Raw genomic sequence first — 14,863 nt, 5'->3', positions numbered from 1 at the left:
TTTGACAGCCTGCATAAAACGCTACCCGGAGGTGCCGTTTAAAACCCACATCCACATTTGCCTCCCATCCTCTCTGCGGTGGCCCGGATTCAGAACATCTTGTTGCGTTTACTCAGGCGAGCCTGTGAGCGTAGACAAGGGCCACCGTATGTTAGGACTGAATGTTCGCGTGCGCTGCGGTAAACAGCCCCCTGCAGTTCGGGGGTGCTGGGCGGTTAAAGAAAGGCGTTACGTTTTTAAGGTGCCCTGAGTGTACGAGCATGTTTGCGCAGACTGCTGTATTCGTGCCTCGGGTGGCTTGAGTGGGACCTGTAAAATAACTAAGTAAACAACGCGGTTCTATTCTCAGACAGTATACGAGCTCCGTGTCTCTGAACTGGTAATGGGAAGCCAAAGAGCGAGGAATGTCAATGGGAAGAATGTCTCACATAGGTGGGACTTCACTTTGTTAGTTGTTTGACAGCTTATTCTCCAGACGTTTCAAGAAATATGGTCGCTGAATGATTTTGGATGTGTTGATCTATTCGACATTGCATTTACAACAGTTCGCTAAATGTGAACGAAAGGTCTGTAGTCTATTGTAGTCTGACTTCCTTTTGTTTGCCAAGACAAGTTCAGGTGCTTGTTGGATGTTTAAATATGTTGTGTTCTCTGTGAGAATTGGGTGATGGTCCACTGTTGACTAACATTTAAATGGTAATCCATCATTTTAGTTATAATCAATCCTATTATTTAACTGAATGGGTTATATAAATTTAATTTGTGTAACAAAGTGTAATTCAGTCTACAGTACAATACATAATATAATAATAAATGCAAGTTCAGTGAAACGTTAAATGAATGCAAAGGCAGTGATGTTCTTCCAACGGAGGGGAATCAGTAACTCTGGTTAATCTCAAAGATCAAAACCTGTCCTTCTGGTAGATTGGCACATACAGCAGGGTCCAGTGGCTGTTGACTTGCTCATGTATGTGTGGATTGCTTCAGTATGTTTTTGCACATTGAAATCTAGGTCATGGCTGTTAGTAGTAAATCATCTGGACATCTGGACAATGCAGTAATGTTAAGACAGGACAGGACATTCAGTGCAGATGGAGTCTCAGGTGGGAAATTCTTTTTACCACTCATAGGACTGTGTTTGTGTAGAGGGAAGAGTCATTTTCACCCAATAATGCTATTAAATCCAACACAATGGCAAATTGGTTCTCACTTCATCTGTGGGTCACATGCATTCTGTAAATTACCCCCATTTTAAATGAAGTCAGAATGCAGGCCTCATATATGAAATGGTCTTACGGTCAAATTGTATCTGAAATAGTCGCAGAAAACCACAACTATGTACTTATTTATAAAATCCCGCTCTGACGTGGATATGACCATATCTCTACATAAAGGGCAGTACACAAATCCCTGAAGTGAGCTGTGTTCATGCTTTAAACAACCTTGCTGTATTTAGAGAAAGCTTTGTGGCTGTTATTTTCATATCATCAGTTATTTTTTCTAAATCAAGTGTAAACACAAGATTTGAACACCGTGGTCCTGTTCAAACTGCAACTGCAGCATTTATGGGACAAATTTGGAGAAGATACTCAATAAGTCTACTGTTGAATAGTTGTGGCTCATAGAGTATTTGAGACCTTTGAGTAGTTTTGAGTATTTTTGTTTTACTATTGGCCATACAGTTCTGAATTATTTCTGTGCATTTATAATTAGGTTTGACAAAAGATCAGGTCCATGAGAAGAAAGTACGTAAGAGGGTTTTAATTTTTCTCAACTCTTGTTTATTGTTTTGTTGTATGTTACAAAATAATTGGTATGAATAAAAACAGCATTTTCTGTATGGCAACACTAGTACAAATGTTTACAGACAAGCATCACTAATTGTAAAAAAAAAAAAGAAAAACAAAGAAATAAAATTCAAACAATAAAACAAAACAATAAAGAACAAAACATCCTCACGTCAGTGTGCAAACAGTTTATACAGACAGAAACACTCCCATTTCTGATAGCATTTCCTGATAAATTATTTAAATAGCATATATCTACACACATATGAAATGACCTCTTAAAATAGCAAATAGAAACTTAACAATAATTTATCCATTAAAAAAGCACTGGACATATATAAAGCATGACATTTATAAAAACTGTCTCCCATTCATTTTCTTTACTGTTGGGCGATTTCTCTGCTACAAAAAATATTTTATACTATGTACAGCATGAAAAAATATTTGTACTACAGTAACTCTAAAAAAAAAGAAAAAAAAGAAAAAAGTTAACCAATTTGTATTCTGCTGCTATTATGTACGTACTTATGTTTTGTTGTTTTCAATTATACAACAGTAATGAGGTAATAATTGTACATCAAAGTTTCCTTTGCTGTTATTTTCCTTTCAGAAATATAAAGAAATGTACAGGCACACAAGTCATACATACTGCATGGAAGAACGCTGCTTCAAGACATGTTTTACAGCTATATGTATTTTAGAATGGAGAAGGCAAAGGGCATAACACTGCACTCTTCAGCAGAGAGGACTAAAGGTAGTCCTTGTTTCCAGTTTCACTTGGGCTGGTGGGAAATACTTGTTTTTATCAGCAACTGACATAAAAAGACAACTCAGAACACCATAATTCTGTGCCTAAAAAATAACTCTGAACGCCATGATTCTGTGCCATTTCAACCAATAGATTTAATAAATAAAGAGTTATTTACAAAATTATAAACTGCAATATTTTCTAGACTAGTTTGATAACTGCTTTGATAGTCTGATCCAAGTGCTCCACTCCAAGCCTCTTTCTCCCTTATACCAAGCAATAAATAACTAAATCTTTTTAAAGATTTTTTTCTCTGCGTCTGGCATCTACAAACACATTTCCCTAAGTGTTTTTGTTTTTTCCAACACTTAATGCCTCTTATGACAGAAACTTTTGCAGAGGTAGGCAATATGGCTCCTGGTCCAGTGTAGTTCACTAAGTTTGATTGTCTTTTTTTCCAATTTCAAAATCAATTTTTGTTTTTTGCCTTATTCAAATGAATAATAATGCCAAGTTATCTGTTTTTTTTTTTTTTGTAATGGAGAAAAAAAAGGTAATCAAACCTAACCCGAATACTTGCACTAAATGATGAAATAGACAAACACCTGGACCTGGACAGACATGCTCTGGAATTAAAGGCCCCTCCCTTGCCCTAGTTTGGGGACCCTTCCTTTGTTATCTAGTGCGAAACTACTTCGGAAATTCAGTCTCACCCTGAGGAAACTATGTTCACTGAACTGAACCTGTTCTATCTAGTGCCAGCCACATTACCACAGCAGCGATGGCCAAAAACATCTAGGTCTAGGCTCTGTAATGCCCATAAAAAAAAAAATCCATTTGGCTCAAAGAATTCCTCTTTGTTTTCTTTGATTCTGCAAAGACTGCTGGGGCTCTGAAGGTGAAATGGGGGGGTGTGAAAAATTACAAAGATTTTAAAAGCTAGCATGTTCTTCAGCTACATTTTTATATTGAATAATATATATTTTATATAATGTAAGCTGGCTCTTCTTAGAAACATATACAACAGGCACACAGACAACATTCATACTTTTCCATAGTAACAGTCACTCCATGTTGTCCTTCAACAATCACTTCCAAAGGGCCTCTGACCCATCCTCAGAAAAAATATATAAAAAAGTCTTTTATTGCTTTCTTCATCCTCAAAACAAGTTTGTCCATGTTCAAATTTAGTCCACAGCAGATCTGAGGTTATGTTTTAAGAAAGGAAATACTCTCTTTCCATGGGACCTCCATCCAGAAAAAAAGGGAAAATTCTGAAGTGCATAGGCGGAAGCCATTTCCAAGCAGAGCAGAGAGAGCGAGAGAACCTTCAAGTGAGAGAACGGTCTCCCTGTTCAGCAAAGCAAATGCATTTTCTGCTCAACCTGCTTTTGGTGGAGGGATCTAATCTTCAACTGGCAGTCTGCTGGTTCCTGTCCCAATTTCAATTTATCTCAGTTATACACTTGCTCTTGTTCCACCAATGTACGTGTTGCAGAAGAAGGAAAATGAAGATTTGGTCCCATGACTTGACTTTAAAATACATTTCTATTCATACTCAATGGTACATTCTTTAGAAAGCCTCTCACTGGAACAATTATGAATCTGAAAGAAAAAATAGGGATAATGTAGATATTAGTGTGTTTGCATGTTTAGATGATCAGTCCAGTATCATTTTGTTAACAAAAAGGAACGTGCGACAGAAAAAGGCTTACCTCTGCATTCATATTTGAGATCTGAGAAGTAAACCATCTCTTGTGAGAAGACAAAGAGTCCTAATCTTCCACCTGCATAAGTCTTGTCATAGATGCTTCCAGAATCTGCCATGATTTTCTTGCCTTCATACATAACAACTCTGAAATGAGGAAAATTACACGAGATCATGAGATTTTGGGAACTTTTCTGTCTTTCAGTATGACAGACTGAACTGAATTGAGGACCTGACTATGCTGAGCAGTGCTTACCTGATATGTCCTGTCTTTGGCCTGTGAGTAAGGTGCCATCTGTAGGCAGTGAAGTCTTTCCAGCCAATGTTCTTAGGGTCGTGCCACAGAGTGCGAACCTATCAAGGAAATGTTACACAACATTAGTAAACTGTTTCCAGTGTTTCTTTCTACTCTCAGAATTAGACTTTTGTATATCCCAATTTTCAAGGTCTTTTTTTTTTACCTGTCCAGCAGTGTCTCCTGTATGCCACAGGGCATTCCTCAGATGCTCTCCTGGTCCAGTGGTAGAGTTGACCACCTTAATGGACAGCCCTGAATATCCTTGGGCTCTTGTGGGTAAGCTTGACCAGTAGGTTTGTGTTATCTGTTTCCACATAACCACATAGAAGCGGGCGCTAGACTGGTAGCCAAACACGAACCCAGCATAGTCATCATCTCTTTCCGTGTTGATGAAGAAGGTACCACTAAAGTCCACGGCATTGAATTCATCAAAACCTAAAGAAAATATGAAAAGGTTATGATTTGTCCGAGGGCAACAGGTCAATTGCAAAAAGCAGCTTTGTTTTCCTATTTCTGTTCAAGGTTTTCTATTCAGGGTACATACCAACAGCAATGCCAGGGTCACAGTTGACGGTCTGCACCAGCTCTTTGCCCTGGTGACGTACCACCCAATTGGGATCGATCTGGGACGTGCCCTTGGGGTCCAGAGGCACCATCTGGAATCTCCGGAAGTCAGTTTCACTAATATCGACATTCTCAGGGCACACATCATAGATGTCGAGCACGTTGTCCTGGTCAAAGTCATCTTTGCAGACATCACCACGACCATCACCTGGGGGTTTGAAGATAAAAAAGTAAATGCTTACACTTTCCTGCTGTTTGACACACAGGGTATGTTTGCTGCTCATAGTCAGTATATAAAGTCAGATTGTTCTTTACATGTCTGTGTTTATCTGCTGTCTACTCACCATCAGAATCCACCTGGTCTGGGTTAAAGGCCAGCCTGCAGTTATCTTTTTCATCAGGAATGCCGTCATTGTCATCATCATGGTCACAAGCATCTCCCTTGCCATCTTTGTCATGGTCAGCCTGGTTAGCGTTGGCGATGTATGGACAGTTGTCCAAGTTGTTCTGATGACCATCTTCATCAATGTCCTGGTTGCTGTCGCATTTGTCTCCAACTAGGTCTGAGTCAGAATCAACCTGCAGGAGGACAAATAAATTTATTTTCAATCCAAGAATTTGAAATTGGTCTTTGCTGTCTGTTTTCAGATTCTCTGATCACTCACATCACAGGTTCATTCATTACTTTTGCCTCTGTTATTGTATCCTACCTAGTTTATCTTCTCCAATCTTGTGACCCTTTTGTCTGAGTGTCAGACCTTTCTAATTAGATTCATAAGCTCCAATATCTTGCTGATAGACCCGATGACTCATTGAGCAGATTACAGTCACTACCTTTATATGACATGATAAACTATTGTTTATTGATTTGTCCCAGGGTTGGAGTTAAGCTAATTTGAGCCATAAATGAAATTAATTCTAGGAAGGACAATGAAGATACATTTTCTTCTTTGAGAGGCTTGATTTTGCTGTTATTATTTCTTAGGGCACTCACCTGGTCAGGATTATGTTCAAGTGGGCAGTTGTCACACTGGTCTCCAACCCCATCATGATCAGTGTCTCTCTGGTCAACGTTGTAGAGGTATGGGCAGTTGTCCTTCTCGTTCAGAATACCTGTGAAATTACCACTATCCTGTCAGTCTACCTGCCACATACCAAATGGATTGAGAAGAACTTCTCATAATTATGTAGTATGTATCTAGGAAACAGAATGGCAATTTACCATCTCCATCGATGTCCACTGCACAAGCATCACCCTCCCCATTGTTGTCTGTATCAATCTGGTCAGTGTTGCTTTCATATGGGCAGTTATCGCAGGCATCTCCAACATCATCACGGTCATAATCATACTGCGTAGGGTTGTAGATGTACTGGCAGTTGTCCTAGTTTCAGAGAAAAGACCATTTAGGTTATTACAAAAACATTATTGCAAATTCCACTCCCTGCTAATCTGAATATTTCTGAAATTCTCTGAAAAAGGTCATCGTTCCATGCTGCAGTAACTGCTCCTACCTCACCCCACCCTTCCCTCAAATGAATTGTAAATGTAGAGCCATACAAACATTATTCACACATTAAACATCATTTCTTACCCTATCATCAGTGATACTATCGTTGTCATCATCATTATCACAAGCATCACCAAGTCCATCCTTGTCATGGTCTTCCTGGCCAGAATTTGGAAGGTTTGGACAGTTGTCCTGTAAAGTGAAGAATCCTTGTTAGTCATCAGATCTGTGGGGATTAAGGAAGTAACCATGCATATACAATAACGAGTATATGCATTAATAGCAATGAGTAGCTACCTTCTTGCATTGGTATGTGGCATTCTCAACACAGATGAGGTCAGCGTTAGGCCAGCCGTCCAGGTCACTGTCCTCCCCGCAGATGTATCCATTTCCAGCATAGCCAGGCTTGCATTCACAGCGGAACATGATGTCTGAGAAAATGCCCAAATAGATGCAGCGAGCATTCTTGTTGCAGTCATGGCTCCCATCAAGACAAGGGTTACGGGGTTCGCAGACCTGGAGAAGAGATATTCTCACTGTTAACTGGCTTTCACATATCAGAAGGTGGAGTTACATGCACTGTAAATTATATTAGATACTGTGTAGAAATGTTTTTACTTGCCTGTTTCTTAGCAGTGGCTTCTTCCACTCCCCTACCAAAAGGCTGTGGTCCAGTGTAACGAGGTGGACAGGGTAGGCAGTTGTACCCAGGGACTGAGTTCTCACACCTGTGTACTCCATTGGGCGCAAAGCAGGCATCTGGAACTTCTTTACACTGTTAATGAGAAGCAAACGAGCATTGTAATTTCAGAACCCATTTTGGTTGTAGGTCCCTTGCCCTTGGTGAGTGGAGATCACCGTTACCTCATCAATATCCTCGCAGGTGACTCCATCTCCAGTGTAACCTGCTGGGCAGTCACCACATTTCCAGGATCCATCTGGGAAGCTTGTGCACTTCGATCCCGCAAAGCAGGGGTTGGAGAGACACCCATCTGTGTATCAGCAAAGAGATCATTAGGACTGGACTGTTCTGATGCAGCATGTATATCGGCAAAATAATTCTGCAAGTTTTAAATGGAGGACATCGTTAAATGTATCTGTTTACCGATGGGACAATCCTGCTTGTTACAGATCTGGGTTGCCTTGCCGTCACCCACACAGTCCTTCCCACCATGTTTGGGAGGGGGATCATTGCAGACACGTTTGCGATTCTGGACACCTCCTCCACAGGTGACAGAGCAAGTATCCCACAGAGACCAGGGTCCCCAGTTGCCATTGACTATAAGAGCAGAAGAAGAAGATAAGCACATGTCCAATCATCCTATCAACAATGGATAGCCATTGCATGTTCTGTACTGATCTATATCTTACTTGGGCATGGAGACTTCTGGCAAGGCTCAGTCTGTCTTCCCTCTCCCTGGCAGTCCCTGCCACCCAGCTGGGGTGTGGGCGAGTTGCAGAGGCGAATGCGGGTGATGACGCCGGCACCACAGGTGACCGAGCAGGAGGACCAGGGAGACCAGTGGCTCCAGCCACCATCCTGCTTGACTGAAGACAGCAAGCCGGCGATCACATTTCAGAACTTACATAAGAGGCAATGAAACCAGGATGAGAGGGGCAAATAGGTACTGCCGGTGCACGGTACTCACAGCGCTTGTCGCATTCCTGAAGGTAGCAGTCTCGTGTCTGCACAGAGGTGCCCTCACAGTTGTTGTTGATACGATCGCAGGAGCGGCCGCGCTGCTGAATGCCTCTTCCACAGGACACTGAACAATGGGTCCATTCAGACCAGGGGGACCAGGCGTCCTCAGCAGAGTCGCTCTCTGGGGGAAAAGACAATGGAAGAGTTATTCCTCCTTTCCAGAGCCCAGAAGAAAAGCTTTTAAAGGCAAGCCCTAATGGGCTCACTTTAGCCCGGGCAACTTGAGACGAGCCACTCCAGGGACTGTGAGTACTGAGGTATTGGGTACTGAGTCGAAAAATGGAAAATCAAGTGGCATAGGTCTGGCACGTAAGGATGCCCTTTGGGTTGTCATGTGAAAATGAATTCATGCACAGCACAGAAAATGTCAGGTGACAAGGTTTGCCCTTTTGTATTTACGGAAGGGAATTCAATGTTGGGAGCCAGTGTGGCAGCTCAGTATGCAGTAAAATACTAAATTTCCCCTCAATGTGAACACCAATTTTATACCCCAGTTGTAAAAGTGAAGCACAATTAGGTAAACTGATTAAATTGCTCAATTTGATCATCTGAAAAAGAAAGGTAAAAGTCACATTTATTACTGATCGTTTTGTTTGACTACAGTTTTGGTGATTTCCTGCTATATTTGCCACTGAACTGGACTTACGGGTTCCACACCGTGGGCAGCAATCTCCATCAGGAACAGTGGCATTGGCACAGGGTATCACTGGGCAAGACTTCTTACGACACACAGTGGCAGAGTTCTGCAAAGAGGAATTCTGGGATCAGCAGGGGCCAGTGAAATTATGATGACAATAGCAGACATGGCAAACCTGGATCATTAACTTATTGAGCAAACATTCCTCCGCTCTACCCGGACTAATTGTTGCGTGATGTGACTGGGCTGAAAGCACGATCAAACCAAACTAAGATGTTTGCCAGAAGCATTGTTCAATTCTATCCTTTTGGGGACACAAAAGCAGCAGGTAATGCTCAAAAAACATTCTAATTAAATGGTAAAATTCTTGACATCGTTCCAATTTGGGTAACCTCCATCTCCATTTATACTCCATCTATACAGAATGAAATCCTCTGCAAAATTCCTGGTTAATTTAGTGGGCCCAGTTAATATGCAAATCTACAAATTGCCATTGGTGCACTACAGTTCCATGCTCTGGTCCTATCAGTTTACAGTCATTCTTTCTTAGTGAATGAAAACTTCCATGCTGCCGTTGGTGAATTTGCTGTTCTTCTTTCTCATTAAAAGCTGCCGCAGAACCGACACATCCACTGTCACAGTAGGGCCTCAATTAAATTTACATAAATAAAGGAGCCCATGGCCAGTTAATTATTGCGCCCATTGTTAGATTACTTCCATATGTTTGTCATACCAATTACTTGCTAGATTACAAAACCTACGCTCCTGAAGTGTGATGTGAAGTGCCAGCACATACTCAATTGGGGCCTTACCTGACAAGTGCACTCAGTGCAGCCATCTACCGTCCATTCAGCCATATTCTTGTGCACAATTCCATTGTGGATGCAGACTCCTCTGGTGATGTTAATTTGGTTCATGAGCATCTCGTTTTCATCAGCCTTAAAGATGAAGAACACAGGAATCATGTTGGGAAACTATTGTACAAGTATCATTTAGCCAGTTTAAACTATTCAGATGTCTTTGATAGAAATCACCAAGCAACTGGAATAGGTGTTTGAATGAAGTGAAACAAGCATCTGAAGGAAAGTTACACCACATTGGATTTACAAATGAATATGCATTCCATTAGGTCTCAGATCTCAGAGAGCTCTTTTACAGTAGCATGGTGGGATCATTCTTGAGAGGCAGTTGTTAAACAACTGTAGCCTGCACGGCAGCATTCTCTGACAAAGTTTATGTGAGTTCAATTGAGACCAAATGTTCTCTATAAGAGTTAATCGTTTATTAATGTTACATTTTCAATGTTTTTACTGATGGCAGTTAGAGACAACAAGTACAAGAGCGAGAACAGAACTGTTTTCTTACCACTCTGCGGAGGTCTGTTGACAGCTGCTTAACAATAACACCAAGTCCCTTCAGTTCTTTGAACATGCTTGTTAAATCGTCACAAGTAAATCCACAAACAGCTTGCAGATCTGTGGAGATAAAAGTGCCCCAAGTTTAAAAGTAGGCTCAGTATACATACCATACATCTACATTCATACATTTGGATATATTAGCAAAAGATGCTTATTTATAAGCTTATATATAAGCATTATTTCTCCTGAATGCTTACCTTTTGTTTTGTGGCCAACAAAATCAGTCCTGATTGCAGGGCTGGACCCATTCACTGGATTGTCTAGGGTAATGGTATCAGTCTGAATTGCTGAGGAGGAGAAAGCAAATATATGTTTTAAAGCGCAATTCACAGCTGTGACAATAAGCAGTGACATCCATTTGCATTAATAATTCATGGAAGAAAATAGAACAATGCATGAATAGCATGGTTTATTTGGTTTATTATTCATTTGGATGACTCCAAGAAATTCTGAGCCATACGGTTTGCACTTTGCCAGAATATTTTAAGCATGCAAGGACACATCTTAGATTTTGTCTTTTTTTCTTTTTTTACTTAGTTTCAGATTGAAAGTATCAGAAGAGATGAGCTCAAAATGTTTTGGCTGGTCAAGATCATCTTCGAAATACTTGGTTGCATAAACTTGATTATTTTAGCAACTGTCAATAACAATTGTATCCGTTTATTTACACTTACCACTCTGACATCCTTTGTTCCGCATAATATCTTGCAACGTAGTTCCAAAAACAAAGCGCACATTCTGAAGCACCCCCTGTAAAGTCAATCAGCAATTAGCGACAATCTGGGCAACGCGCCCCTTAAAACACTCCAACACGCGCGCACTTGCACACACATATATTACCTCAATAAAAATTCGCTTAGGCTCCAAATCACAAACGAACATGAGAAATATGACAGTAGGCTACATAAATTACAGAATATATGTACACTTGAATGCATATGCCTAATCATAAATGCACGCATATATATATTTGATTACAAATATATATATAGGACTACACAATTGAATTAATTCAATCAGTCAGTTTTAATATCATGAGCTTACCATGAACCTGTCTTTCACAGCACCCTTGCCAATCCTCAGACTAGCAATATCCGGAACATCCTGGGTCAAGATCTTATTGATGGGAACGTCCATTTCCGAGATATCGATCTCTTCGCAACCAACGTATAACTGAGCACGGTCTTCTTGTACGAAAAGGGTAATGTTCTTCCAGTGCCCAGTCGCCAGATCGGCGTCTTCGAAGGACTCCAAATGCTGCTTCTTCTCAGTGGCGTAAACCACGTCCAATGTTTTAGCTTTGCCATTGGAAACTATTTCAAATATGGGTCCGGAACCGTCCTTCTTCTCCACAGTCAAGAGACTGCCCCTGGTACGCTTGAACTGCTTGAAGTTCACTAAGAGAATAAATCCCCTCTCTGCGTGAATGGAATCAATTAGGTCCCTGAAGGTGTTCTCGGGGACTGGGGGGATCAGGTCCGGATTCAGAATCTTATAAGCGGGGCTGTAGGGATCTGCGCCTTTAACCAGACTCACCCCATTATTTTTCTTATGGACCCGTACTTTTTCAAACAAGTCATATACACTATTGTCGTCTCCGCTTTCTGTGGAAAGAGTGATAACAGTGTGTTAAGAGCATAAATAATTTAGGCTCACGCTACTTCAATGCCACGGTCAAACGCAATAGTTTTAAGTAATAGACTATCTACCACGTGTTCTGGAATTGCGAAGATACAGACTACGTATAGCGTAATTGCGTTGAACATTCAAACAAGTTCTTCATGCGTATTCTCACCTGCCACTCTGCTACCCTCACAGTTCAACAGCATCAGCAGCAACAATACCCCCGGTAGTTTCATTACGATACTTCCGTTCTTTTAACTGTTGAAAAGTAAAAGATCATAAACATACAATTAATACATGAAATAATCTACATTCAGACGTCATTTCAAATAAATAATCGATTAATAAGGAGTAAGCACGTAGGCTATATATATATATATATATATATATATATATATATATATATATATATATATATATATATATATATATATATATATATATATAGCCTACATTTTACCTAAATTAATGTAATAACACAACGTATTGTTGTGACAAAACGCTCCGCAGAAATTGTTTTACTTCCCTACCTGTGTCACAAAGAAGTTATCGAAGTGGTAAATCCAAAAATGCAGAGAAATCAGAAAAAACCCTTAAGTTTTGCAGGAACTGCCTCCTTTTCTTCTGTTTGTTTGAAAACTCCCAGTAACAGTGCGGTCTTTCTTATGGTCTACGATAAATTAATTACTTTTCTTCTTTGTCCAACCTTTCAGAGATGCTCTGACTTAACTATAACCACCCAGGACAAAGTGCTATTTAAATAGTTTCATTACATTCCTAAGGTCTAGTCTCGTCCAATCAGAGACGGGCAGGAAAAAGGGACGAGCTTATCCACTTACCTCACAACGCGCAGAGAAATATCTGAGACATAGGCTACGCGTAAGAGAGAGAAAAAAAGCGCATTCCAGAGGTGAAATTCCATAACCAGATTAATATTTTCATAGACGTACGCGTGCCAGACTACCACTTCCTGTTAAAAGTACATCATCTGTCCGAAATTTCCTGAAATATTTCTACTGTCATTTTTGTCCGTTCTCGCAATTTATCACAAAGAACTTCACTTATGACTTGACTTAAGTCCGTAGGATTTTGAATAGACTTATAATTAAATAGACCGACACTACCAAAGTTCACAATAGGCTACACACTGAAGATTCTTAGTGTTTTAATAGTAATGCGACATTTAGTCATCCTAATCCACGAATCACGATTCACACTTGTTGAGAACTTTTTTTTTTTTTTGGAAAGCATGGTCTTTGAATGTATTGTTATTCCAAATTTGATCGCTAGGAGCCGTTATCTGTTCACGTGCATGGTGAAATTACCAGGTTTTGCTCCGCTTCGCACTTGTACACTGAGCATTTATAATATTATATATTTTCAAGTATTGCTATGCATGTTATATGAAACTCGTTTTAATAGCAACAAAACATTTTAGGAAATTTCAAATATAATACATTATATGTCATTGTGAATTTAAATTGACATGTTACAAAGCATGAGTGGGAAAAGAAAGATTAAATAACAGCCAAAGAAATAGACCTATAATTAGTAATGCCTACAGATAATTATGTGAATTGCTTTTCCACATTTATTTGAATAAGACATAACCTTGTAATACAATGTAGGGTGTGTTTAGCCGTAATGACTTTTTAATGGTTATTGAAATATTTATCAACTGATTTGATTTTATCAAATAGATTTTACAAAGGTAAAATACATAATGACATTTTTTTTTTGTTTAACTTGTGTTTTGTAGGATGTTTCCAGGAGCTACATAACCAGGTGAAAGTTATGAAATGTAGATGACTCATCCCATAAGCTTCTAGTGGAAGCTTGACCACAGCAATCCTCTCCTTGCCCAAATTTAGAAAACATTCTTTTAGAAAACATTCGTTTAGGGAACACTTTCCCCATAGGAGAATCACTGGGGAACTGGCTGTGTTACAGCTCACCAGAAGAGAAGTTTGAATTTGAAATGAAATGCTGTATAAGTGATGTTTAATTAGTTATTCACTAAGAAAATGAAAATGCAATTGCAATATACTGTCTGTTTCGAAACACATTGAGTTCACTGAGTATAACAGTTGCACTGTGATATTTAATTCTTCATTTCTGATCCCCAAATTAATCCTTCATATGATACATGGAACTGTGTAGTGAATAGTTTTGTTCCCACCACCCTAACTGAAACATGTTAGAAATTCTGTAGACATGGTAACTTGGTAAAGTCCAGGTACACAAAACTAAAATTTGACACTTGAAAGCTGTCTCATTTGAGATCTGTTCCAGTGAAACTGAGGTGGTGTGCCCGTCACAGATACAGGTGTGGCAAGGTGTGTCTGATGGGGTACTGCACAGTGTGCCAGCACTCCTTTCCAATGTTGGCAGGGGAGAGGGGCTTGAGTAGGGAGCGGTGGGCATGTTATTTCTTGATGTGTATTGTACTAAGCAGTTAGACGTGGAAACAGCACAACAACCCTGTTTCCTCTTTGGGCTGCGGCTGGGGGACTGAAGAAACGTGACACATGCTGCAGGTTAAGTGATGACTTGCTTCCGCTTTCTTTTAAAAATAACTTTATTTGATCCTCTAAATATTTAATGACCTGTTACATAATTCCTTCCTTGCCTATTGCTTTTTAAGCTTCAAACAGTATATTATCTCTACTACTCTACTTAAATATGTGGGCATTGAGCAATCAGAATCATGACTGTGTGAAACAGCAATAAAATGTGAGAAACTAGTGAAACGGTTTTATGATTTATGTCACAGTATTGGTCATTTGTCTTGCAACTGAATGTCCAATCTTTTTAAATGTGCCTACAATGTGGTTGATTGGACTAATTAACAATTCTGGTCTACAATTTGT

The 14,863-nt window shown here is 39.8% G+C and overlaps 1 protein-coding gene across 1 annotated transcript; it reads right to left on the bottom strand.

Annotated features, from left to right (window-relative positions):
* Positions 1 to 1,758: 1,758 nt before the first annotated feature.
* LOC133123922 (thrombospondin-1-like) lies at positions 1,759 to 12,713 on the bottom strand. The gene is made up of 23 exons (XM_061234649.1): positions 12,524 to 12,713; positions 12,166 to 12,251; positions 11,415 to 11,974; positions 11,045 to 11,120; positions 10,568 to 10,657; positions 10,318 to 10,427; positions 9,765 to 9,890; positions 8,962 to 9,058; positions 8,263 to 8,436; positions 7,985 to 8,161; positions 7,719 to 7,892; positions 7,478 to 7,605; positions 7,236 to 7,388; positions 6,911 to 7,129; positions 6,698 to 6,805; positions 6,328 to 6,487; positions 6,100 to 6,218; positions 5,450 to 5,684; positions 5,086 to 5,313; positions 4,705 to 4,976; positions 4,500 to 4,597; positions 4,251 to 4,390; positions 1,759 to 4,140 (listed from the first exon to the last, which is right to left on the bottom strand). The coding sequence occupies exons 2-23, from the start codon at positions 12,227 to 12,229 to the stop codon at positions 4,133 to 4,135; spliced, it is 3,516 nt and encodes a 1,171-aa protein (XP_061090633.1). The 5' UTR covers positions 12,230 to 12,251; positions 12,524 to 12,713; the 3' UTR covers positions 1,759 to 4,132.
* Positions 12,714 to 14,863: the final 2,150 nt, after the last annotated feature.

This window comes from Conger conger, chromosome 1 (assembly GCF_963514075.1).
Source record: "Conger conger chromosome 1, fConCon1.1, whole genome shotgun sequence".
NCBI classification, from domain to species: domain Eukaryota; kingdom Metazoa; phylum Chordata; class Actinopteri; order Anguilliformes; family Congridae; genus Conger; species Conger conger.
The sequence above is the reverse complement of the archived record's forward strand: the minus strand, read 5'-3'. Positions and strand labels throughout refer to the sequence as shown.